General features: G+C 41.4%; 1 protein-coding gene across 2 annotated transcripts; it reads left to right on the top strand.

Moving 5' to 3' along the window:
• The first annotated feature begins 312 nt into the window (after positions 1 to 312).
• Positions 313 to 23,287, top strand: sec24c (SEC24 homolog C, COPII coat complex component). 2 transcript variants are annotated; one of them, XM_031750659.2, is made up of 24 exons: positions 313 to 512; positions 2,522 to 2,700; positions 2,969 to 3,049; positions 3,859 to 3,985; positions 6,194 to 6,360; positions 6,455 to 7,195; positions 7,280 to 7,410; positions 10,137 to 10,245; positions 10,494 to 10,621; positions 11,335 to 11,473; positions 11,579 to 11,694; positions 12,633 to 12,757; positions 12,852 to 13,043; positions 13,147 to 13,240; positions 14,024 to 14,140; positions 14,229 to 14,399; positions 14,568 to 14,664; positions 14,747 to 14,892; positions 18,127 to 18,265; positions 18,628 to 18,746; positions 18,973 to 19,152; positions 19,739 to 19,924; positions 20,126 to 20,215; positions 21,349 to 23,287. In XM_031750659.2, exons 2-24 carry the CDS (start codon positions 2,541 to 2,543, stop codon positions 21,487 to 21,489), a joined length of 3,696 nt encoding a protein of 1,231 aa, XP_031606519.1. In that variant the 5' UTR covers positions 313 to 512; positions 2,522 to 2,540; the 3' UTR covers positions 21,490 to 23,287. The 2 variants fall into 2 exon arrangements, with proteins under 2 accessions (XP_031606519.1, XP_031606521.1); XM_031750661.2 differs by lacking the exon at positions 2,969 to 3,049.
• The last annotated feature ends 38 nt before the right edge of the window (positions 23,288 to 23,325 follow it).

Below are 23,325 nucleotides of genomic sequence, written 5' to 3'. Positions count from 1 at the left end.
TTTAGTAAGGGTTGATTACGCTGACCCCAGCAATACCCTTCCTCCACTGGTTTTTGGTCCAATCTGTGCCACCACAAATATCATGAAACAGCCCCTGTTTAATAACTTTTATTAATAACTATCAATGCTTTGATTAAAAAGACTGCCATTTTACATGTTAAATAGTTGGCTGCCGATACCGTATTCCAATTACACCGCTGCCTTCTCAAACTCCCGAAGAGAAGGTGAAAAAACAAACCCCAATTCTTACAATGAAACCAAAACTCTCACAGAGCAGCCTGGACAGCTTCCAGCAACCACTGCTGCGCTCTCTCGGAGGAAGTCGCTTTGCGGAGTCCGGATGTGGACGTGGCACAGCGCTGCAGCAGTTCCGCTGAATGTCCGTTTCTGATACCGAGAAGGGATTAGTGAGCAACACCCCGGGACGACATCGGCGTCTTAGTTTGTCGGCCACTAGGCTTCACAGTTTGCATCAAGTCTAGGACAGCCTTACTATTTACATCACTTTGGAGGTAGGTTTAGGTTTTGATACGGTTTCTTTTTTGCCATCCCCGCCCGGCTTCACTGGGGATCTTGGATTTCGCTACGTTTGCTAATGCTTGGCTAATGCTAAGGTACTGCTAGCACCGCTTTGAGGAAAAGCTAGGAGATTACGAGCTAACTTAGCATTTAGCATTTGGTCACAGCTGATGTGCTGTCATGATTCAGGCTGTGTGGTTGCTAACGTTAGCATCCTGGGGTAGCTGGAGTCTGGTTAAATAAGGAACGTGTCCTGCTTTGACCCCTACTTAGAGTCAGAACAGTTACCTGTATAATAAGAGAGGCAAGTTGTTTTTGACTCTTGGTTGACATGTTGTCTGGCTAATGTTAGCATTGCTAGCGAGCTAATTGTAATGCGGCGGCATTACTACTCGCCAGATTTCACACTTCCCTCCTACAAAACAGTCTTTTCCCTACCTGGCACGTGTTTTTTATTCTCAAACACCCTGTTTCTGTGTGAGTTTTAAAAAGTTCTCCGATGTTTGGATAAAATTACTAGCCCAAACCTTTAGCAGTGCACCTTGGAATTGATGTTGGTCACTCTGTAGGCCCGACGTAGTAAAAGAACAGTTACGGTTCCAGCGATTGTGTTTCTCGCTGTGGCACCTGCACTGCTTAATTATTCAATGGCCCCGCTCGTTTAGCTCGTGTTTGTCTGTCAGACGATACTGATCACTCATGTCTTATATTTTAGGCCTGTCTCCAGGAAAAAAGTGAATAAAAACACCACTCACCCACATCTGTTAGCAGGGTTAAAGTTGACATGTGTTGGAGTTATGCTCATAAAGTTGATTTTCCTAATTCAGCATTTAGTTTCTTCTCACTGCCTTAATTAGTTTTTATTTTATGTTATTGTCGATTTATGATTGACTTACTTTCCACGCTTGCCCTGCTCTTCTCATTTGAGATATTTTTAGTGTAGTTTTCGTCACTTTAAGTATTAGATTTTATAAGTTGTTTAGGAAAGTCATGGCAAGACAACATTGACTTTCTGTCATGCAGATAGCCCAGTATAGCAACAAAAGTTGCTTACATGCATTTTATTGGCTTATTTAGCAGCTTGACAACGTCTAAAACCCATTTCTTAGATGGTTATTTTAGTTTTCTAACTATACAATCTTTAGCTCTTAAGCTTCTTTCACAAGAAACTTAAGATATAACTAGTCATAACTATGTTTTTTTATCCTTTTAGGTGTCTACAATACACTTTCTCTATAATTACTTGTAAAACCTATACTCAGGTATTATCTGATACTATCTTTAAAGCTGCCAAAGAGTTGCATAATAATTTTGCATTTTGTGTCTTTTTAACAATAAGTCTTTGATATTAATGTTTGTTTACTTTCTTTTGGTTGTAATCTTTTTATTTAATGTTATTTAATTTTTGTAGCACATTGTGTAAAATTTAAAAGGCTGAGGGTGTGGCCAAGTCAAACATAAAAAGCCAATAAAGGTGTTGTCACTGAACCAGGAAATGTTAATGTCATAAGTCAGTGGGATTTATGTCAGACTATAGACAGTTACAGAGTTTAGAGTCCTGCGGGGCAAAGCTCTTCTGTGTCAGTTTGCCTGTTTTTAAGTTCAGGTGCTTGGTGCCAAAAACTTCATTTGGGATCCATTATGTTTTATGTGGGTGTTAAGATCTTGCTTGTTATTTTAGTTAGACTTACTGGTTAAACTGCTTTGGAAAAAACTTTTTCTTAAACAGGACAGTTGTCAGTAAATGTTATAACAGTATGTGCAAGCACTGCTGCGTGGGCAGATTCTCCCTGCTCCTTGAACGAGCGTATGTCTTTGTTTCAGAGAAACACAATACTTTCACAACAGCCTTTATCAGTACTGGCCTTATTTCAGGGGCTTTCACACTACAGGTGCCCTGGCTGTATTATTGTTCACACACAGAAAACAGGCTAAACAAGTTTAATCCTTAATTATGACATCTAAGTAACTAACTGTATTGTTATTTCAAAATTTCATCCAGATTTAGGGATGAACTGAGGATGAATGTAAACCAGCACACGCCAATGGCCTCTCCATATGGCCAGCCCCAGCCTGGTTATGGCCAGCCTGGTTACGCTCCTCTGGATGGGAGCTATCCAGCACCCTACGCACCCTACAATGGCCCTGCGTCAGCCTATCAGCCTGGGGCTCCACCGCAAGGTAAAGTGCAGTTTGTTTAAAAAAATGTGCGCATGAGTGAGACATCCAGCAGTTCAGGTAAGCTGTACTTTAAGCATTCAGAGGGATATAACCTTGGAGTGTCCTACATGCCTCCTGCCATGTGAATGATCATGTATGTGTGAGCAAAGCACAGCACCTGTGCATACTAATCGGATTCTCAGCTGCCCTCTCCTTCCTTCATTTTGCTTCATGCACTTCTCTTCATCTTCTTGTATTTGCCTCCTTCCCCTCTTCTCTTCTATTTCAGGTTACTCTCCTTTCACAAGCTTTCCCTCTAAGGCTTTGGCAGCCAACCCAGTCTCTGACTTCCCCTCTCCTCTTGACTTAGGTAACCAGCTCATCTCTGTTTCTCACTCATTTCACACTTCATATGCCCTGCAATCATCAAATCCTCTCTGTACCTGCAGGTATTATTCTTCCTGCTGTGTCATTTTTCTCAGCATATAATTGAGCATCTTTCTGAGACTAATGCCAGTGACGTTCAAGTACAGCAGCCGACTACACACTAACCTTTGTGTAGGCCAGAAATATAAATTATATCTCTGTTATGTGAGAGACATAAATTTAGACTTTGAATCCACTGGTCATTATTTCTTTTGCTTTTGATTTGCTGCCTTTTGCACACAGAAGGTTTTAACAGCAGGTGGGGAGGGGGTTTCTGCACTCAAAACTAGAGCTCTGCATCTCAGATGACCATATTAGGAATATCCCCTCTTTTTGACATTGTACGTAAGAGTAGAAAAAATGTCTAAAACTAAGGTTTGGACTTACTCGTACATATGTTGACCTGATATTTGGTCATGTTTGTTATGAGCATCCACTTTGCAACAATAGATATTTGGCATAATAGGTTCCCTTTAAAAAAACTATTAGGGTGAGATTTACAGTGTGAATGATGAAAACAAAGTTCCTGTATGAACTTGTCTTACAAATCTGGTTGATACTCCTCAAACACATTTGTTATCTTGTTTTTCTATGTGTGCAAACCCACGAGGGAAAAATATGTTTGGCTTATAATAGTGTTACCTCAGTTATCTCAACATAGTGAGGTTCATACCAGAGTGGATTCACGATTATTTGGTAGGGAAGTTGCTTTTTGTCACTATATGTAGTAATTATTTGGCTCTTGCATTTCAGGTCCTGCCAGGGGTCCTCCTACTTCTGGACCCCCGCCTGTCTCAGCACCTCAGCAGTACAATCAGTACAGTCAGAGTCAAGGAAGCATGCAGAATGGACCCCCACCTCCTACACAGGCACCACCCAGGTAATTTGTTTTCGCCTTTGCTGTACAAGTTCATTGAAGCAGTTGACAGAATCCATTATAACACCCCAGATAGTAGTACTGAGACTGTCAAAATCTGGTGCTTTCCTAACAGGAGTGACATGTAGACTACAAACCAACCAAAGCACATTTTTAGAAACAGTAATGTGTTAAGGCACTCGACAAACTGCACAGAAACTGAAATTTAAGAAAGCTGGAGGAGCATTGGTTGCCGATACTGTGCATTTCTTTTTGTGTTTATCTGCCATTTAAAAGGCTAGATTAGGACAGGTGCTGTTGAGGAACCAGGTGAGCTTGTCATGCTAGGATATTGTTATCCTGATTGGATTTGCTCCAACATACGCTAATACTAAGCTAAAAAGTTGCATTCCTTGTAAAAACATGGACAATTTTGTAATCAGGTTGTCCTAATCAGTGTTAGTGTGTTAGTTTGGTTACAGTAAATTTGAGTATACAGACTGAAAGTTTGTATTTTATTTTAAAAACATGGCCATCTTAAACTGTTTAATTGATAGAAGAAGCTGTGTCAGTCAGCCCTGACCTTCTCTGTGTACACGTGTCAGAGCATAGTCACAGCTCAGGGAGAGGACACTGCACAGCATATCTTCACAACTCACATGGGTATGACATTTATAAATATTCAAAGGTTAAATGTTAGAGAAGGTGAGGTACATAGTGTGCAAAGGTTGTTAACTTTCTGCCGAGTCTATCACTCCAGACTCCAATCTTCATGTAGCCTTCAGATTAGCTCAAGAACAGTGAATAGAGGGCTTCATTGAATGGGTTTCCATGGCCAAGCAGTTGCATCTTAGCATTACATCACAAAGCATGATAAAAAGCGTTGGATGCAGTAGTGTAAAAAATGCTAGGAGACGTGTTTTCTGGAGTGACGAATTATGTCTGTCTCTCTGGTAATCCAGTGGATGAGTCTGGGTTTGGCGGTTGCCAGGACAACTGTACCTGTCTGACCGCATTGTGCCAAGTGTAAAGTTTGGTGAAGGGGGGATTATAGTGTGCAGTTATTTTTCAGTTTTTTCAGAGTCGCTCGGCCCCTTAGTTCCAGTGAAAGAAACTCCTAATGCTTCAGCATATCAAGACACTTTGAACAATTTCATGCTCCCAACTCTGTGGGAACAGTTTGGTCATGGCCCCTTCCTGTTCCAACATCACTGTGCACCAGTGCAGAAGCAAGACATTGATGAGCAAGTTTGGTGTGAAAGAAGTTAAAGTGGAGACTGCAAGCTAGGGCTGGGCCATATTATACCGTTCACGGTAATACCGGTATATTGTTGGGCAACGATAAGAAAATGAAATATCGCGATAGAATATGGGTAAAATGCGCATGCGCAGTGCCTTTGTTTTCATACGCACATGGCGGAAAAAGCATGGTGGCGACGGAGAATGAGAAGGGCGAAAGCGGATCGTTGAATGAAACAGATGAACCAGAATTGGTTTGTAAAAATGCTGCGACTTCAGTGGTGTGGAACTGGTTTAGCTTTCGTCTGTCAGATACACAACAAAGCACTATTTTTGGTAGAGCATGCTAGCGGGCCGTCGTTATTACCGTGTTGTTTGGAAAATACGGCACACTTAAAATCAAACCTTTGATTTTTCTGAAAATCGACAGTGCCCCTTATAATCCCGTGTGCCTTATGTATGAATTCTGGTTGTGTTTACTGAGCTCGAAACGATTTTATGTGGTACACAGCGCTCGAAAATCTGTCAAATGTTTCAGTACGACTTTGCTAAGCTATGAACCCGCACCGCTTGATGGATTGTCGGAGCATTACGGCTATCGTAGGCAGGCGCCTCGCGGAGTGATACATACTGTGCTTCAACATAATATTACCGTATTGTGTGTGTATAACCTTTTTTTAAGTTTTGTGTATATTACACATGGTTATGCTGAGGATATGTCGGCCAATTTCCACTGGAAATGCCTTTTGGTTAAACTGTCAGCAAGGAATTTGCACTGTTAAATTTTTATATAACTTTAATGCACATAAAAAACATCTGCTTGTTTAAGTGAAAATACATTGATGTTTTTTTTTTTTGTTTTTTTTTTGCACTAATAAAGTTGTAAAGTATTTTGTCTAGTGTCAATTATATCGTCAGTTAAATCGTTATTGCAAATTTTCAAATGTATATCCCCTAGTGCAATTAACTACTGAAAGATCTTTGTGTTTTCAGACCTGCTGTCTCTCAGCCGTACAACCAGGGTGCTATGAACCTATCGGGGCCGCACCCTTCTTATCCCCAACGCTATGGACCCCCATCCACAATGCAGCAGGTTACCAACCAGATGACGGGGATGCAGATCACCTCTGGACCACCAACCGCTGCTGGGCCAGGATACGGTAATTCGAATAGATTTTTTTCAGTTTAATGCATGCAGTCTCTTATTCTCTTTATGATATTTAAAGATTGTATTTTCTCTCGCTCTCTATTCAGCTCCACCTCACAGCTCCCAGCTTCCCGTCAGTACTGGGTACTCGGCCGCACCCCAGGCCTCCTACACCCAAGCCCCGCCCCCCGTGTCCTCTGCTCCCACCCAGCCGCCACCTCCCAGCGGCCCCGCAGCTCCTCAGCAATATTATAGCGGCCCACCGCCTTCTTCTCAACAGCCATTCAATTCCTCTCTTCCCCCTACCTCTCAGCAGCAGCAGCAGTTCACCTCTTCTGTAACTCCACATCCTCCTCCTCAGCAAACCTTACCTCCATCCTCTTACTCGGGTCCGGTGCCTCCACAAAGTCAACCTCCTGTTCCCCCAGTGTCCCAGGCACAGCAGTCCTTCCCTACACCCCAGCCCCCTTTCTCTTCAGCACCTCCACCTGTCAGTCAATCTTCCTTTGCTACTGGCCCCCCACCTTGTGCCCAAGGCTCCTTTCCACCTCAAGGCCCCCCTCCTAGCTCTCAGCCTGGTTCTTTTCCTCCTCCTGGCCCCCCTCTAACCTCAGCCCCCTTTTCCCAGTACCCAGGTCCCATGCCACCCCAGCAGCAACCCCCTCCATCTCAGCCATCCCCCTATCACTCAGGGCAACATCCTCCTAGACCTCAAATGCCTCCCACTTCCATGGCTCAGAGCAATCACCTGCCTCCAGGACCACAGGGCCCACCAGGCCCTCCTGGGCCACTACAGCAGCCTCCATCTCAGCCTGGGGTGCAGACAGGATACCCTCCTCAGCAGAATGGTGAGGAGACGGCTGTTAAAGTAAAACCAAAGAGGCTTATCATTTGTATTCTTTGTATCTCAGCTGTTTTACTGTTTTCTGCAGGTGCTTTTGGGCAGGTAAGAGGCCCTCAGCCTGGGTATTCAGCCCCTTACCCTGGGCAACCAAACTATGGAGCACCAGCTCCTGCTCCACCTGCACAGAAAAGACTTGACCCAGATGCCATTCCTAGCCCGGTGAGCTGACACAAATACATATACTGTTTAATTCTCGATTGTTTTGGTTTGCCACACAACACCAATTCTTAAATCTCCAACTTTTAGAATCTGTATTTGGTTGTAATGATGTACTGAGCTGCATTATATTGTGAGGCTTTCTTAATGTTCAATCCTCAAGGAAAAAAAATAAATTAATGTAACAACTAGGCCATCTCAAATTCATGGCCCAGGCTACATCCAGGCCTTTGCAAATTTCGACCCACATATAACTTTAGATTATGTTTCTTCTGAAAATTCACTCTTGGTTCTGTGTTCTGCCCAGCAACACACATCCAATCCACACTTCAAATGCAACAGTCCTCTACTCCACGAGTGAGCTGTCAGAATAATCAGCCCGAACCATTACAAACAGAAATCCCTCCAGATTAGGAGTGCAAAATTAAAATTAAGTTTCATATTTTTAGTCTTTGTTCCTTATTAAATCTTATTCTTAATCTTTAGTCTGGTTGAATTAAAAAGTTGTGTGGAAAAATCTCTTCACATGATGGATCGTAAAACAAAAATAATGAATATTATGATGCAATTTAGTTCAATTCTTTGCATTAGCAAGGAAGGTGGAAGAAGTTTCTCAGTGTCAGAATTGTTGCATATTAACACATTAATACAGTGTAGTTAAGTATAACATCACATTTAACTATGATGTTCATATAATCTATATAAGATTTCCCTTAAAAGTGAAATTTATGCAAAATCTGATGGTATTGTACTTGATTTTGTAGGCCTAAGTGGACACTGAGTGTGAATGATTTTTGCATGCTTCAGCTAGAGCTGTGTGGTAATTCTGTCATTGCGTTCACCTTACAATAAAACTGTTATTTAGATTAATTTAATTTATTATAAAAGATTCAGAGTTTAGTTCAGTAATAAGAATTCAAATATCTCTCAGCAGTTTATCCCTAGAGTAATTGTTTTGAAGTGGGACCATTTTTACACCTGACAGCATCTCTCTTGGTCTAGAAAAAAAGATGGCAAGTTAGAAAATAATGTGATAAATGCGTGTGTGTTTACTCAACAAGGTCATAAATTTGGATTTCATTGTATATTTATTATTTTCATACTGCAAAGCTCTAGAACTGAAGAAATCTAACCTTTTTTAACTATGTAACCTCAGATTCTATGCATGTTTGCTACCACTAGTTGGTTTAAACCTATTTCCACTTGAGCTTACAATATTACTAATAACTAATCAATAATACTGATGTGTTTCTGTCTGCATAAAAGCAATGCTACCTACTGCTGAGCTCAGCCTTGCTGAGTTTTCTCCTCTCACACTACTTTTTATCTTTTACTCTTTGTATTTATTTGTTTTGCACAATTTGCTGGACAAACATTTGAATGTAAAGCAAGCGTCTGACATGCCGGCTGTGCAGAAACCGAGACATAGAATAGATCCAGACGCTATCCCAAGCCCAGTAAGTTTCCTGTGTGCCTTTTCCTCTGCTTCATCCTCTTCTTTGTGCCTGACTGCAGTAACCCACTCCCTCCTCCTCCTGTCTTTTTCCTCTACTCCCTCAAAGTTAGCGATGGTGACAGTTTTTAAAAAATGTATGTTATGATCCAGTTGTTGTGTGTCACAGATTTTGCTACGCCGACATCTGATATGTTTTTAGCAGAAATGCCCAGATGAAATTGTCACAGCCCAAACAAAACACAACACAGATGTAATTGCATTTTCTACAAAGTTTAACATTGTAGAAAATGTTTCTTTGTGCTTTCTTGTTAAGAACTGGAAGAGAAGATTGTTACCATTCTCATGTCTGGACACTAGCTGTGAAACCAGTGCATTTATCCTGCTAATCCTTTAACATAGCACAAATACAGGAAATAATGATTAGTGGGAGTGTATTAGCTCCATACCAGGATCTTTAGAGCTCCTTAAGTAACATGTTATGCTTTGTATAATTCATTCAAAAACTGAATGGTGAAGATGAGGCACGTCTGTGCTTCACAGTTTTCTTAGCCATGTCCCTTTAATCTTTACTGGTTTCCTGTCTGACTGATATTTGTGGGATCTTTTCATCCAGTTTGCAACAATAAAGTAAAAAAAAAATGCATTTTCTAAAGTCTCAAGCTGTTCCTCTTAAAATCTGAGTTGTGTCTAAGAGACTGTCATGAAAAATGACTAAGAGTAGGGCAACTTTTTGTGAAACTCAGAATATCACATTACACATTAACAGCCTGTACACAAGGTCTTAAACTCTTGCCCACCTCACTGTTTGTGTTTTTGGTCAGGATTTCGAGGCAGCTGGTTCTTAAGAGAACTTCTGTCTTTCAAAGTAAACTTTAGACAAACACACAACGTCTATAATCCTTTTCCATGCTCCGCATGCTAGCCTGGATTGGGTTTACCCTCAAGTCTCTTGCATTTAAGGCATGCCTTGATAAATCCTTCCCTATTCCTTTGGGGATTTAATTTTGTTTTGTTTTTTAAATTCTGACAGAATGGCTTCAGCATGAATCTACTTTATTTATTTATTTTTTGTCCACTGATCATCACAGGGTATAGTTGTGTGTTAGTGGCTGCAGATCTCTGTGTGGGGGAGTTGTATACAAGTCTTCTCCTGCATGAGTGGTTTTCATGTGCCTCTTTTAATTTTTGTGAGACTTGGGGACAGTGTGTCTTATATTGATGCTGTGATCATGTATGAACGTGGGCCACTTTTTTGTCCCCCTCTCATTTTTAGATCCAGGTAATAGAGGATGACAAGGCTAAAACTACCGAGCCATTCACCACAGGGGTCAGGGGTCAAGCCCCACCACTGGTCACCACCAACTTCCAGGTTCAAGACCAAGGTTGGTTCTCCTTCTCCTGTCCTCTCTGGTTTTCTCAACCACTATTATTGTACGATCTACTGTGCAATATAAAGCGCCTTGAGGCGACTGCTGTTGTGATTTGGCGCTATATAAATAAAATTGAATTGAATTATCCTGGAGTTCATTTCATTTGTCCAGCTAGTTAATAAGATGACACAAAACTCATTCTTGAAAATAATTTTTAAATTTAGCATTGATAATAATGGAGCGACTGTGCTTGTGTTTAGGGAATGCCAGTCCCAGGTTTATTCGTTGTACAGCCTACAACATGCCTTGCACAGCTGATATGGCAAAGCAGTCTCAGGTGCCATTGGCTGCTGTCATCAAGCCCCTCGCCACGCTGCCACCTGATGAGGTGAGTGATTCCTTTGCTCTGACGCTCTCTCATATCTCCTTTGTGTTGTGAATTCTGTAAGTTACAATTAGACAGGTTTTTTTTCTCATTTGGAAATGCAGTATCGTATTAGGAAGAAAATCTTCTGCCTAGTGGTATACTTTAAAAAAAAAAAAAAATTATATTTTTCATTTTTTTTAAAAAGGCAAACACGCTCTGAATGCAAAAATATATCGTTCAAAGCTGAATGCCTTTGAAAATTAATATTCTAGTGTTTATTTGTCCCATTAACAAGCTTCTTTTGCATTTCACTGTCTTCATCTCATCTGTATCTGCTGCAACAGTGGAACAGTTATTATTCGCAGCCAGATTTGATAAAAGATTATTTTTCAGGAAAAAGCCTAATACGTAGATAGTATCAGAGGATGCACGTAATGTCAGTGGGATAATCTCTTCAAATCAAAGGTGGGAGTGGCTGCCTGACCCTGTTTCATGCTGTCATCACGTGTAATCTATATCCATTTGGATTGGACTTTCATGTTGTGTCATCTGGGTATAAAAAACAACTGTAGGGAAAAGCAGGCATGACTTATTTATTTATTTTTAACTGATAACAGTTTGGTACACTTTGCATCTCGGTTGAGAAATTCTGTCCACATTAGGGTGTTTGAATCCTTTTTCTCGTCCTGGTGAAGTTTAGTTTCAACTTACTCTTTTCGTGAAAATCTCCTCAGCCCCCTCCACTCGTGGTGGACCACGGCGAGAGCGGTCCGATCCGCTGCAATCGTTGCAAGGCCTACATGTGTCCGTACATGCAGTTCATAGAGGGAGGTCGCCGCTTCCAGTGTGGTTTCTGCAGCTGTGTCACAGAGGGTGAGCACGTGTGTCCGTAGTGATATGTGAAAAGATGCAGTGTTTGAGAGACTATAAATGGTACCCTGATGTACGCTGATGTCATTTCTGCTTTTTTCCCTTCAGTGCCTCCACATTACTTCCAGCATCTGGACCACACCGGTAAGAGGGTGGACTGCTACGACAGGGCGGAGCTTTCACTGGGCAGTTATGAATTCCTTGCGACTGTTGACTACTGTAAGGTAAGACCCACGATTGAAAGCTCCATGAGGGAAAAAAGTCGAACTGTGGGGTTTTCATGCTTTAAAGTACCTTGTAAAAGTCTGCAGCTGACTATTTACCATGTATCCATCATCATTTTTTAAAATTCATCTTATGGTTTAATAATAAGTGATTAATTCTCACTAAAACATCTTTATATCTCAGTATGATTAAATTATTAAAGGGCTTTGGTGGACATGATATTAATGGGATGGGATCTATAAAAAATATATATCACCAATAACAGTGGCTGATACTTACTGATACCATCATAGCGTTTATCTTAATTTGTATTTATTTTGTATTTTCAATTAATTACCTTTTCATATGGTGGTATTAACAAAGAAACCGGAGCTATTATGAGTCTTGTCTTAGTAAATATCATAATTCCACTTATTTAACAAGATTAGAAACATATTGACTTAATAGAAGCTTTTACCACTTGCTTTGGGTAAATTATTTAGTTTTTTAGTTATTATTAATTATTTGGATAAATACATTAGAAAATTTCTTCATTTGGTTGGATGTTGTTGATAAAGTATGAGATTCTCTTTTTGTTATCTTGGCTGAACTTAAAAATGTGCAGTGGCTAAAGAAAAAGTCTGCAATAGACTTATTAGCCAAGCAAACATCAGAGTATTTTTGAGTGAAGCATAACGATCACCATCAGAAGGCAGCTCTAGTTTTCTGTAACCCAAGTCAGGGATTCCAGATGTGACATGCTTGATCAGGCTAGGACTGAGGAAATGTAAAGTGGAAAGAATCTGAAAAAATATATATGTTGCATGTTTTCTATCTTTATTTTTATGTTTGTTCGTTTTTTTAAGTCTTGGTACTAAAGTCCGAGATCACATCCAATTAAACAACGAACACTTCCTGAGCGTACCTATGTATCTATTTATGGCTTGTCTGTTTACAGAATAACAAGCTCCCTCAGCCTCCAGCCTTCATCTTCCTTATTGATGTGTCCTACAACGCTGTGAAGAGTGGCATGGTCAACATTGTCTGCCAGGAACTCAAGACCCTACTAGACTGCCTGCCCAGGTACTCACGCACACACCAGAACGAAGAAAAATACTGGTATTTGTAGCTCATCTCAGGGAACGTGGTTTTCATTTATTTATTTTTCTTGATTCAGGGAGAATCCCGAAGCGGAATCTGCAGTGCGAGTGGGTTTTGTCACCTACAACAAGGTTTTGCACTTCTACAACGTCAAGTCGAGCTTGGCCCAGCCCCAGATGATGGTGGTGTCAGACGTGTCAGACATGTTTGTACCCCTGCTTGACGGGTTCCTGGTGAATGTAAATGAAAGCAGACAAGTTATCGAGAGGTGGGCAGCCATAAACTGGACTTTGACACTTGGACAAATACATAAATGGACAGATCGTCAGACACATTGATCTGGGTTAATTACTTGCTGCTTGTTTTTCCAGTTTGCTGGACCAGATCCCAGAGATGTTTGCAGACACCAGGGAGACGGAGACGGTGTTTGGACCCGTCATCCAAGCAGGACTGGAGGCACTAAAGGTAAACGCTTGTCGTGTTTTGTGTCCAGGTCCAGAAATCTTAGAGACTTATTGAAAATGAACAGAAAAGTTTACTTTAAAACTTTAAAAACCTTTAAAATTTCCTTTTTTTTCCTCACTTACTACTTGTTATAGTTATTATAGCTATTAGTTATAGTTATTAATGTAAATAATAAATAACCTTAATGAAGTTTGCTTTTGCTGCCAAATATTAACCCTCTGGGCTCCAGGGTGTAATTGGTCATTTTTGACTACTTTTGATTTTACGTCTACCTTTTACCTTTAAAAACAGTTTACTTTGCCTTGTGTGGTGTCATTATTTTCAGCACAACCTCACACGTCTGAATTTACAGTTATATTTTCATTTTCACATACTGTATTAACACAATTGATCTGAAAGTATAATAAAGTTATATTTTTTACTGTAAAATCCACAAACCTATTTAGCTAATCATTTTTAATAACTTGAAATGCAAATATAAATTGTACATTTAAAAACCTATGCACAAGTTTTGCTAACAACAAATTTATAAACAACTATTTACATAAAATGCAGCCAATGCCTCAGGCGTTTTTATATAACCATTTAAAAAACTATTTACAGAACAATCAGATGTTCTGCATCAAATAAGAAGGCACACAATTTATTTGTGCCGCTCCACTTTCTGAAACGTTCTCCTAATGACGGTTTCTGACACAGAAAAGGTTTTTAAAGCAGCAGGTGGAGCTCCAGTGCCATTTATCTGAGTCACAGTCTGATGACCTGTGTCTTCTCTCCCCGTAGGCTGCTGACTGTGCTGGGAAGCTGTTTGTGTTTCACACCTCTTTGCCCATCGCGGAGGCCCCAGGAAAACTAAAAAACAGAGAAGACAAGAAGCTGATTGGAACAGACAAGGAGAAGGTAAGCATGAGACATGACTTCATATTCTAGCAGGTCAACTTCTTGTGTTATTTTGCACTCACTCCCTTTCCGTTCTTGTTGTCCACAGTCGCTATTTCAGCCTCAGGTGGGTTTCTACAGCTCTCTGGCTAAGGAGTGTGTAGCCCAGGGCTGTTGTGTGGATCTTTTCCTCTTCCCCAACCAGTATGTGGATGTTGCCACATTAGGTGTGGTTCCCGTCTCCACTGGAGGTTCAGTCTATAAATATACATACTTCCAGGTGAGCAAAAGTAATTCTGCTCCTCCTTCAGTTTCACTCCAAATCAAGTGGTTTATATTTAGATAGCATGAGAGTTTTGTTTCAATGTTCTGCATCCAGCCACTTTGAAGAAAACGTTTTGAGTCACCATCAGCTGGATTGTATAACTATGTGCTTTCATTATCGCAGGCTCAGTCGGATCAGGAGCGATTCCTAAACGACCTCAGACGAGACGTTCAGAAACTTGTTGGATTTGATGCTGTTATGAGGGTGCGAACCAGCACAGGTGAGACTTCAGCACTTCAAAACAAGCAAAAAATTTTGGGAGATGCAGCATGTAACAGCTGACTTTATTTCCCTCCCCTCAGGCATCCGAGCAACAGACTTCTTCGGCTCCTTTTATATGAGTAACACCACAGATGTGGAGCTGGCAGGCCTCGACTGTGACAAGGCCATCACTGTTGAGTTCAAACACGATGACAAGCTCAGCGAGGAGACGGGGGCGCTCATGCAGGTGTGCATGCTTGTTACGAAATCCTCAAAGGAGAGTGTAAACAAACCAGGCTTTTCAAAGGGTTTAAAGTTCTTACAAATGGCAGCAACGATGATTTAGTAAAGCATCTGGCATCTGTTAAGGTTCAATATTGAGGAGGAGTGTAAAAACAACCATGGTCCAGAACAGCTTGGTCAAACAATTGATTTTAATGAACACACGCGTGGAAGAATGATCACTGTAGACAGCATCAGATCTCCACCCAAAAACTACACAGGAAAGGTTTTATAACATCAGGGTATATTTACTGACGTCCCCTCATGCGTCAAGCAGATACATACATGCATGCGTCAAATCAAAACCACAATGACTTTTAACATAGTTTGAAAAGAACATTTTCTCCTCTCCAAGCCAGGTGTTTCCTGTCGCTGCCCTGCCCGCGCTTATCTTCTGGAACATCAGCAGCACGTCTTATGACAACTGTCCCTTATGCAGACACAATTTTGGTGTGTGTGTGGGTGTCTACGTGTGTGTGTGTGTGTGTGTGTGTGTGCAGGGCTCTAGACTAACTTTTTGACATGGGCGCACCGGTACGCCTAACTTTAAAAATTTAGGCGTACCGGCACAAAAGTTAGGCGCACTCAAATTTTTCAACCGCATCGCTTAACACCGCAGTTTTACATGTGCACTTTCTTTGGGGGGAAGTCCATACAGACAATATTCATTTCTAAATTATTAACTAACAAACTTGTGCTTAAATTGCTTTGTCAATATTGTAGAAAATGTTAAACTTAATCATCATCTTGGCTCCTCTGACGACCTGTTTTGCTGCCTGCTGCTGAAAGGCAGTGGGGAGAGGGGACACTTGGGCAGTGCATTTATTGCAGCATATAATGTGTTTTCTGGATACACTGCTGTTTTTTCAGCATTCAAAGATTGATGGCACCGTGTCAGAGCTGGCTATGAATTTCAGATGGATCAGTCCTTAACACAAAAGTTATCAATAGTTCTTTTCATCTTTTCTTATTACCCACAGCTACATCCACTTCTGTCAGGCCTGGGCTGCTCACTAGGGCTGGGTATCATCACTGATTTCTATAATCCATTCAATTCCGGTTCTCAAAGTCCTGATACGATTCAATTTAGCCTCAGACAGTCAGAAATATTATAATTCTGATCATTTATCAGCACTGATACACATGAGACTTCATCAGAATTGTGAACATCACAGCAGATGCCTTTGTGTCAAAGTAACTGAGAATAAAACACAGAAAAACATGAAGGAGATTTTCCTGGTCTGGCGTTTTATAGCAGATAACCTTAAAAATATTCTGCAATTTTGCATAATTTTAAGAAGTTTAAATTTCTTCAGTATTGAACAGCAGAAATTAGGCTTTCTTGTCCGAGGTCATTTAAGTGAAAAAAGAAAAAGAAAAGAAAAAGACAGCGGCCGACAGCGCTGTAAACAACGGTAGACTGGTGGGTAATAAGTGAATGAATAATGCAGAAAACAGAGATTTGAGACTGGAAACTGTTCTTGAAGTACAGAGAGAGAGAGAGAGGGAGAGAGGGAGCTGTGCATGAAGTGGGATTTTTATCGTGGTGGAATCAAAACAGCAAAAGTCAGAGGGAATTCATGACGACATTGATCAAATGTGAAGCGTAGTTTGCTGCTTCTTTTGCTGCTGGCTCGGCGAATTTTGGTTGGAGAGACAAAACCTGCAGCTCAGAATCCGCGCAAAAAAGTTGGAGAAACAGCGCGGACCCGACGCATCAGAATCGCTAACCTCCGACAGCGTGTCCGTGTTCGGGCCGTGGGGTGAGAAAGCCGAGAAAGACAAAGCTGATTCTGATGCGTCGGGTCCGCTCTGTGTTTACGTCTTTGTGTGGAATCCGTTAATGAATTGATATCGCTTTATTCAAGCTACTCACCTCTCTCTTCCACCTGCACTTTCAACTGGACCACGGCCAATCAGAGAGATCCCGCCCCTGACTATCTCTGATTGGTTTAGTCCACGATAGGGGCATAATGTGTGTCTGTTGTGGACCACACGGACAGTTGCAGAGATTTTTTTTTTTTTTTTTTTTTTTTTTGTTACCCGAAAATATTTGGTCGCACCGGTGCGACCAAATATTTTTTTTTAGTCGCACCACTGAAAAATTTGGTCGCACTCTAGAGCCCTGGTGTGTGTGTGTGTGTGTGTGTGCGCTAAGCACAATTGCAGCCTATTTCACCTCGCCAACTAGCTCCTGACCCTGTCCCCAGACAGAGAGACAGAAGCCACTCTCATATATGTAATAACCGAACTGAAACTATGTATATGTAATCTGTTGAACAAATATTTTAATCAAGTGCCACTATTTAAAACTTAATAAAAGATATATATGAATAGAAGACAACCATGAATATCCTGGTTATTAAAATAGCATCACCCAAACAGCTCCTCAAAGTAACTTACACTTAGATTCTGCTTTAGTTTCACTTTTGCAAAAAGCACACTCTGCAAAAGGATGTAATTTCCTGTCAGGACTTTAGCATAGACTATACTCAGAGTTAGGCCTTTCTTTTATAAGTAATGTAATCTGCATACAAACATTTAAGATTCTAAATTCAACTCAACAGTTCAAAGTGGTTCTCACTGGTCCTGTAATAAGGCTAATATGATACCAGTATGTTTGAACATCTGAATGCAATATCAATATTAATTATTAATGGAATGGTAATGATGATTATAAAAAAATAGCAGCAAAATATCTTTCTAATCTCTACACATCACACTGTGTTTATATCAGATGGATAGTGTTCTCCTCTGCAGATATTTTATTAAATAAGGGGCGAGTGCAGTTCACTTCCTCTCCTGTGAGTTATCTCAGTGAACTCCAGGATAAATGTCATGCACTGCAGCTGTCAGCGGCAGTCTTTGTTCTGTTATGCAGCCTTGGTGAGCTCTCATTGAACCAGTACTCCACCTGCTACAGGTTAACGTGGCCCTCAAACTCAAAGTGGATCTGCAGAATAGAACAAGGGCTTGTCCTCTGGATCAAGGATAGGAAAGACTGAGGCTAGCTGTTTAGAAATGAATGTTCAGAGAAAAGTAATATAGAGAGTTGCCAAATATACTTTGATGTGGAGGAGTGGTGATTGTGGTTACTTTTAAATGGTTTCAAGAAGAGGCAACTTAAGTCGCACAGCTTTGCTGAAGTATAAAAAGTTTTCTGTCTCTGTTCTTTCTAATGAAACCTGTTTTCCCACAGTGTGCTGTGCTGTACACCAGCTGCAGCGGCCAGAGGCGTCTCCGCGTCCACAACATGGCCGTGAACTGCTGCTCTCAGCTGGCTGACCTGTACCGCAACTGTGAGACAGACACAATCATCAACTACTTCTCCAAATACGGTGAGTTTTTGTTGTGCTGTGGAGGAGTGTGAACTACTTAAATGCTCTCTCTCTCCATTGTTCTCTAACAAGGTGTGAGTGGAGAATTGAATGAATAACGTTTTCTAAAAATAATACCAAACAGCGCTGAGCTGATCCTGCAGAGCTGCAAGTTGCCTAACAGTAGTAAGCTGTAGCTCCTCTTGAGAGTTTGCTGTTATCAACATCTGTGCAACTTTCTAAGTTCACTGACTGAACGAAAGCAAAGACGGTAAATGTTAGATATCTGAGAGAAAAGTGGTTGCAGTTGATTTCATTTCGATGTCAGTGTAATGCACCATAGCAGGTGATACATGAGTGCGTGTGTTTTTGGTTTCTTCCAGCTTTCCGTGGCATTCTCAGCAACCCCACTAAGGCAGTGAGAGAAACTCTGGTGAACCAGTGTGCTCAGATTCTGGCGTGCTACAGGAAGAACTGTGCAAGTCCCTCATCTGCTGGTCAGGTATTGTGAAAGCATCTGCATGCATACTCCCAACTTTCACATCCACCAAGGCCACACACTGTTCACAGAGAGACTCAGAACTGCATGTTTAAAACTACACTGCACTACAAATGAATCAAATGAATGTCCTCGCTATAATCTATATCCGTTTCATATGAAACCCACAAAAATCTGCCCTCCTCATAAACTGTGTTTTTTTTGTTTTTTGGTTTTTTTTGTTCCCCAGTTGATTCTGCCAGAGTGTATGAAGTTGCTCCCGGTTTATCTGAACTGCGTGCTGAAGAGTGATGTGCTGCTACCTGGAGCCGACGTTTCATTGGATGACCGAGCTTACCTGAGACAGCTGATCAGCTGCATGGATGTTGCAGAGACTCACGTCTTTTTCTACCCCCGCCTGCTGCCAGTGGTGAGTCCGCAGACAAAAGCCCACGAAGATCCAATCTGATCAGCTGGATGCTTTGGCTGAGAAAGTCTAAAACTGGGGGCAACACTAGAGCAAGTTCATATATGATATGGCCACTCTGATGCTGCTCACTTGGTCAGTGCAACAGCCTGTTTTATGAAGCCAGATGCAAACAAATTAACACAGTGATGCTCTTAAAGAGCACACAGTGAAGATGCTTTGTGTTTTTGTCTATAACGGCTTTGATATCTGTCTGGTAGCATTAGTTTCAGTGAGGTCTGTGGCTAAATAGTGTGTGAATACAGGATTCAGATCATCAGAAAAACCCAGATTCTGTAACATGTGACCACTCTGAGGTAGCTGTGGCTCAGGACGTAAAGTTTTGAGGTGTTCTTGGCTAGATGCTGATCTCCACTGCATCCTTGGGAGTGTGTGAAAAGTGTGTAAAAAGCCCCAGAAATACAATTCAAATCAAATTATTTCTGTTTGTTGGAAAAATTTAAGCTAACTTGAACTAAATCTACCACCTGATCAGCAGGCTGAAATGCCAGCAGACAGTATCCATCTAATTTTTTTGTTCGTCTTCCAGATGAAATTGGAAAGCGGTTCGTTGCCGGTGGCAGTGAGGGACTCGGAGGAGAGGTTGTCGAAAGGAGGAGTTTACCTGCTGGAGACCGGGCTCCACCTGTTCCTGTGGGTGGGCGCCAGCGTTCAGCAGGAGCTGCTGCTCAACATCTTTGGCACGCCGAGCTTCAGCCAGATCGACTCAAACATGGTACTGAAGCGAGTTCTAATGAAAGGCTAACAATCAGTGAAATCAGTCAAAATCAGTCATCGTGAATGTTTTATGTGAATTTTACCACAACATAAACATTAATGTTACAGTTTTATAATAGTGATAATACAGATGTTTCCTGTATTGTAATGGTTGCCAAAGTTTAGTATCTTTTCTGAGTGTTTCTGTTTTTTGTTTCAGACAAGTCTACCTGTTCTTGACAACCCCATCTCTCAGGCTCTCAGAGAGCTCATTTATTCTTTCAGAGCACAGCGATCACGATACATGAAGGTGAGTTTTCTCTTTTCCTTTTTACCCCATAATGTTTTTGAAAGGGAGCCTACTATGGTTTGGGCAGCTTTGCATGATTCATAGTTCAAAATAATCCTTATCTGGCTTATACTGGCCCTTAGTGATACCCCACAGGCCATTTTTAACTCCTTTCCTTTTAAGCCTGCCTTTCCCTGATTGGCTGCTGCTCCTAAACAGGTTTGAAAAGCAGCTGAGTGGAGTTTCTGTGCTGCGTGCCTGAGAAGACTGTTTAGGGATATCATCTCTGTGGCATCATACACATGTTAAAATTTGAATCCACCACCGTAACAATGTCTGTATATGACAGAAAATGTGCAACAGGTGCACTTTAAACAATTTGCATCCTACCTCTGTTGAGAAATAGATTTTTCATCTTCTTCAAGTTGGCCCCTTTAAGGGTCACAACAGCAGATCATCTGATTCAATCTCACCCTATCCCTACTATCCTCCTCTGTCACACCACCACTCTGCAGCTCCTCTACTGCATCCATTAATGTCCTCTGTGGTCGTCCCTTTTCCTCTTGCCCAGCAGCTTCAGTATATCCACCATCTTTCCTCTGCGCATGTCAAAAGCATCACAGCATTGCCTCAAACTTTGTCTCCAAAATGCTCAACCTGAACTGTCTTGAGACCATCTCGTAAACCTTTCTTTTCACTCTTTGTGTTATCCTTTTGTCACAAATCACTCCCAACCCTTGTCTCCACTCACTCCACCCTGCGCGCACTCTCTTCTTCAGTTCTTTTGTGCACTCTCTGCTGCTTTGGGTGGGTCAGTCCAGTTATTTAGGTGGATAAATGTCTTTTTCTAACTTCTTCTGTAACACAGACTTCCCGATACGTGTATCTAACCTAGTGTTTGGTCCTAATTGGAAAGTTAGGAGATTAACAAAGAATTAAAAGGCAACTATTTTTGATAACTGATGAAACATTGAAGTGAATATTAAAACGGAAAGTTTTAGGAGATGCTTTTTTATACACTTTTATGTTTGTCTTATTGCAATAATTGTGAGCTGGATGCTCAACACTTGATTTAATTTTATTTTTTATGGGCACATTTTGTATCAAGTCTGCCTCCTCCTCTTTCTCACACACCTTTCTCTGTCGTTTTGCAGCTGATGGTGGTGAAGCAGGAAGACAGGGCCGAGCTGATATTCAGACACTTCCTAGTCGAGGACAAGAGCGCCAGCGGGGGAGCGTCATACGTAGATTTCCTGTGTCACATGCACAAGGAGATCCGCCAGCTCCTCAGCTAGGCCCCCCCCCACCGCAAATTCCCACCTTCACCTGTATGATCCTCCACCACTACCGCCACCACACAGATCCACCCCAGTCACCTTTCCATGTGAAAGAAAGCTCTTGATCTTTATTTCCTTTCCTTTTTTTTTTTTAAACCTAATAAACTAAAGCTCCCCTTGCTGTCTGTCAGCTGAGCACCAGAGACCAGCTGGTAGATCACATGTGTGCGTGACAGTGCGAGTGTGTATCTGTGTGTGAGTGAGAGAGAGAGAGACAGAGGGGGGATCTGATGTTAATAAAGCTTTACTCTGCCTCAAATCTGCTGCTCCACAGCAGCAGGAGCGAAATAACTTATGAGGGAGAGTAATGTACATACAAAAATGAACAATTACGTATGCAACAGACTGACGGAGAAGGCGTATGCCGGCTGTAGTTGGTGTAATGTCTGTATTAAAAGCACTGAAAGGCTGTTTTGGGTGCATGAATGACTCTTGGATAGCAAACACTTTTTATATGAGTAAATCCCATTACAGTGAAGGACATAGGGAATTGAATAAATGCTGTTCTTTCTGTCTCTCATCCACTATAATCATGGCCTTAGTACCCCCTTCCTCCCCTTCTGTTCCCATGCTGCTCCAATCATCCGTAATGTGTGTGTGTGTGTGTGTGTGTGTGTGTGTGTTTCCAGATGTGAGAGGATTAGTGACCCATTGCCCAGTTTTGTTTTGTTTTTTAAATCTCCTGCTGTGTCTCCAGGTGCGAGCATCTGACTTTAAGCCCTCGATTAACAACTCAAACTGGAGTCTGATGTGATCTTACCAACAGGAAGCACTGAAAATAAAGGTGCATGTAATTTCTGTGACTGCTGAATCACTACAGTAATCGGAAATTCAGATTGGTTTCAATCAGCTTCAGTTGAGTTTCGCTCACCGGGGCGAGCATCTGTCTCTCGAGACTGTCATGAGAGGAAGCTCTCATTATTTCCAGGTCTATGCAGCACTGAGAAAAGCCAGAGACAAACTGAAGGGGAAATGAATGAGGCGTGTGAATCTATTATTTTAAGCGTCACAGTGAGGGGAAACGTGCTCCCGATCGCTTTGTTTGTTGGGCGATTGTTGAAGGCGAGTAGTGCTGCAGACTTTATATTAACCGAAGGCGTTGATGTCTGGGTTTGTATGAAAGCAGGCAGAGATGAGCACAGAGCGGCAGCAGACGTGTGAACACCAGTGAATGTTTGCAAAGTTTTGGGTTGCCTCCGCACTGAAGTTGACAAGCTGTTCAGTGTGTAAATAAAATATATAATCTGTACAGAATTAATAGAAAAATAACGATTTTAAAGGCCTGCCTGAACGGCTGTGGTTTGTTGATGGTTGGTTTGTGTCACAAATAGCCTAAATATAAAATCATGGCTTTTACTGAGGAGAGGAAGACGTGGTTTTTCTTTTTTTTTTTTCTTTTTCTTTTCTCGATATGTCTGCGTGAATGTGAGGTGTGCGATTGTGTGAATGTGGGGTCGGTCCTGGTGAATTTCTCCTGAGGAACAGAGGGATCAGCCAACACACACACACACACACACACACACACACACACACACCACCCATGAGGTTAAACTCGGTCTTCATTTATCACTTTGTTTCTTTTATAACGACGTGACTTTGTGCTCTGTGTGTGTGTGCAGCCCTCTGTTCCGTCTTTATGTTCACTGACTTCGATTGACCCGCCGTCTTGACTGTAATCTTAATTTCTGTTCCTTTATTCTTTCTTTTTTTTCATTGCCTCTTGGGACTGCTAATAAAATGATTGTTTAAAGTGAAACGTTGTTGTTTTTTCATTCTTGTGTTATCGCTGAAGAG

The sequence above is a fragment of the Oreochromis aureus genome, linkage group 8 (assembly GCF_013358895.1).
Source record: "Oreochromis aureus strain Israel breed Guangdong linkage group 8, ZZ_aureus, whole genome shotgun sequence".
Taxonomy (NCBI): Eukaryota; Metazoa; Chordata; class Actinopteri; order Cichliformes; family Cichlidae; genus Oreochromis; species Oreochromis aureus.
The sequence above is the reverse complement of the archived record's forward strand: the minus strand, read 5'-3'. Positions and strand labels throughout refer to the sequence as shown.

Bases quoted from the DNA above. Each gene is read 5' to 3' on its own strand.
- sec24c (XM_031750659.2), top strand. From the start codon at position 2,541: ATGAATGTAAACCAGCACACGCCAATGGCCTCTCCATATGGCCAGCCC. The intron at 3,986-6,193 runs GTAATTTGTTTT...TTGTGTTTTCAG, and splicing joins CCTACACAGGCACCACCCAG to ACCTGCTGTCTCTCAGCCGT. The intron at 13,241-14,023 runs GTAAACGCTTGT...CTCTCCCCGTAG, and splicing joins CAGGACTGGAGGCACTAAAG to GCTGCTGACTGTGCTGGGAA.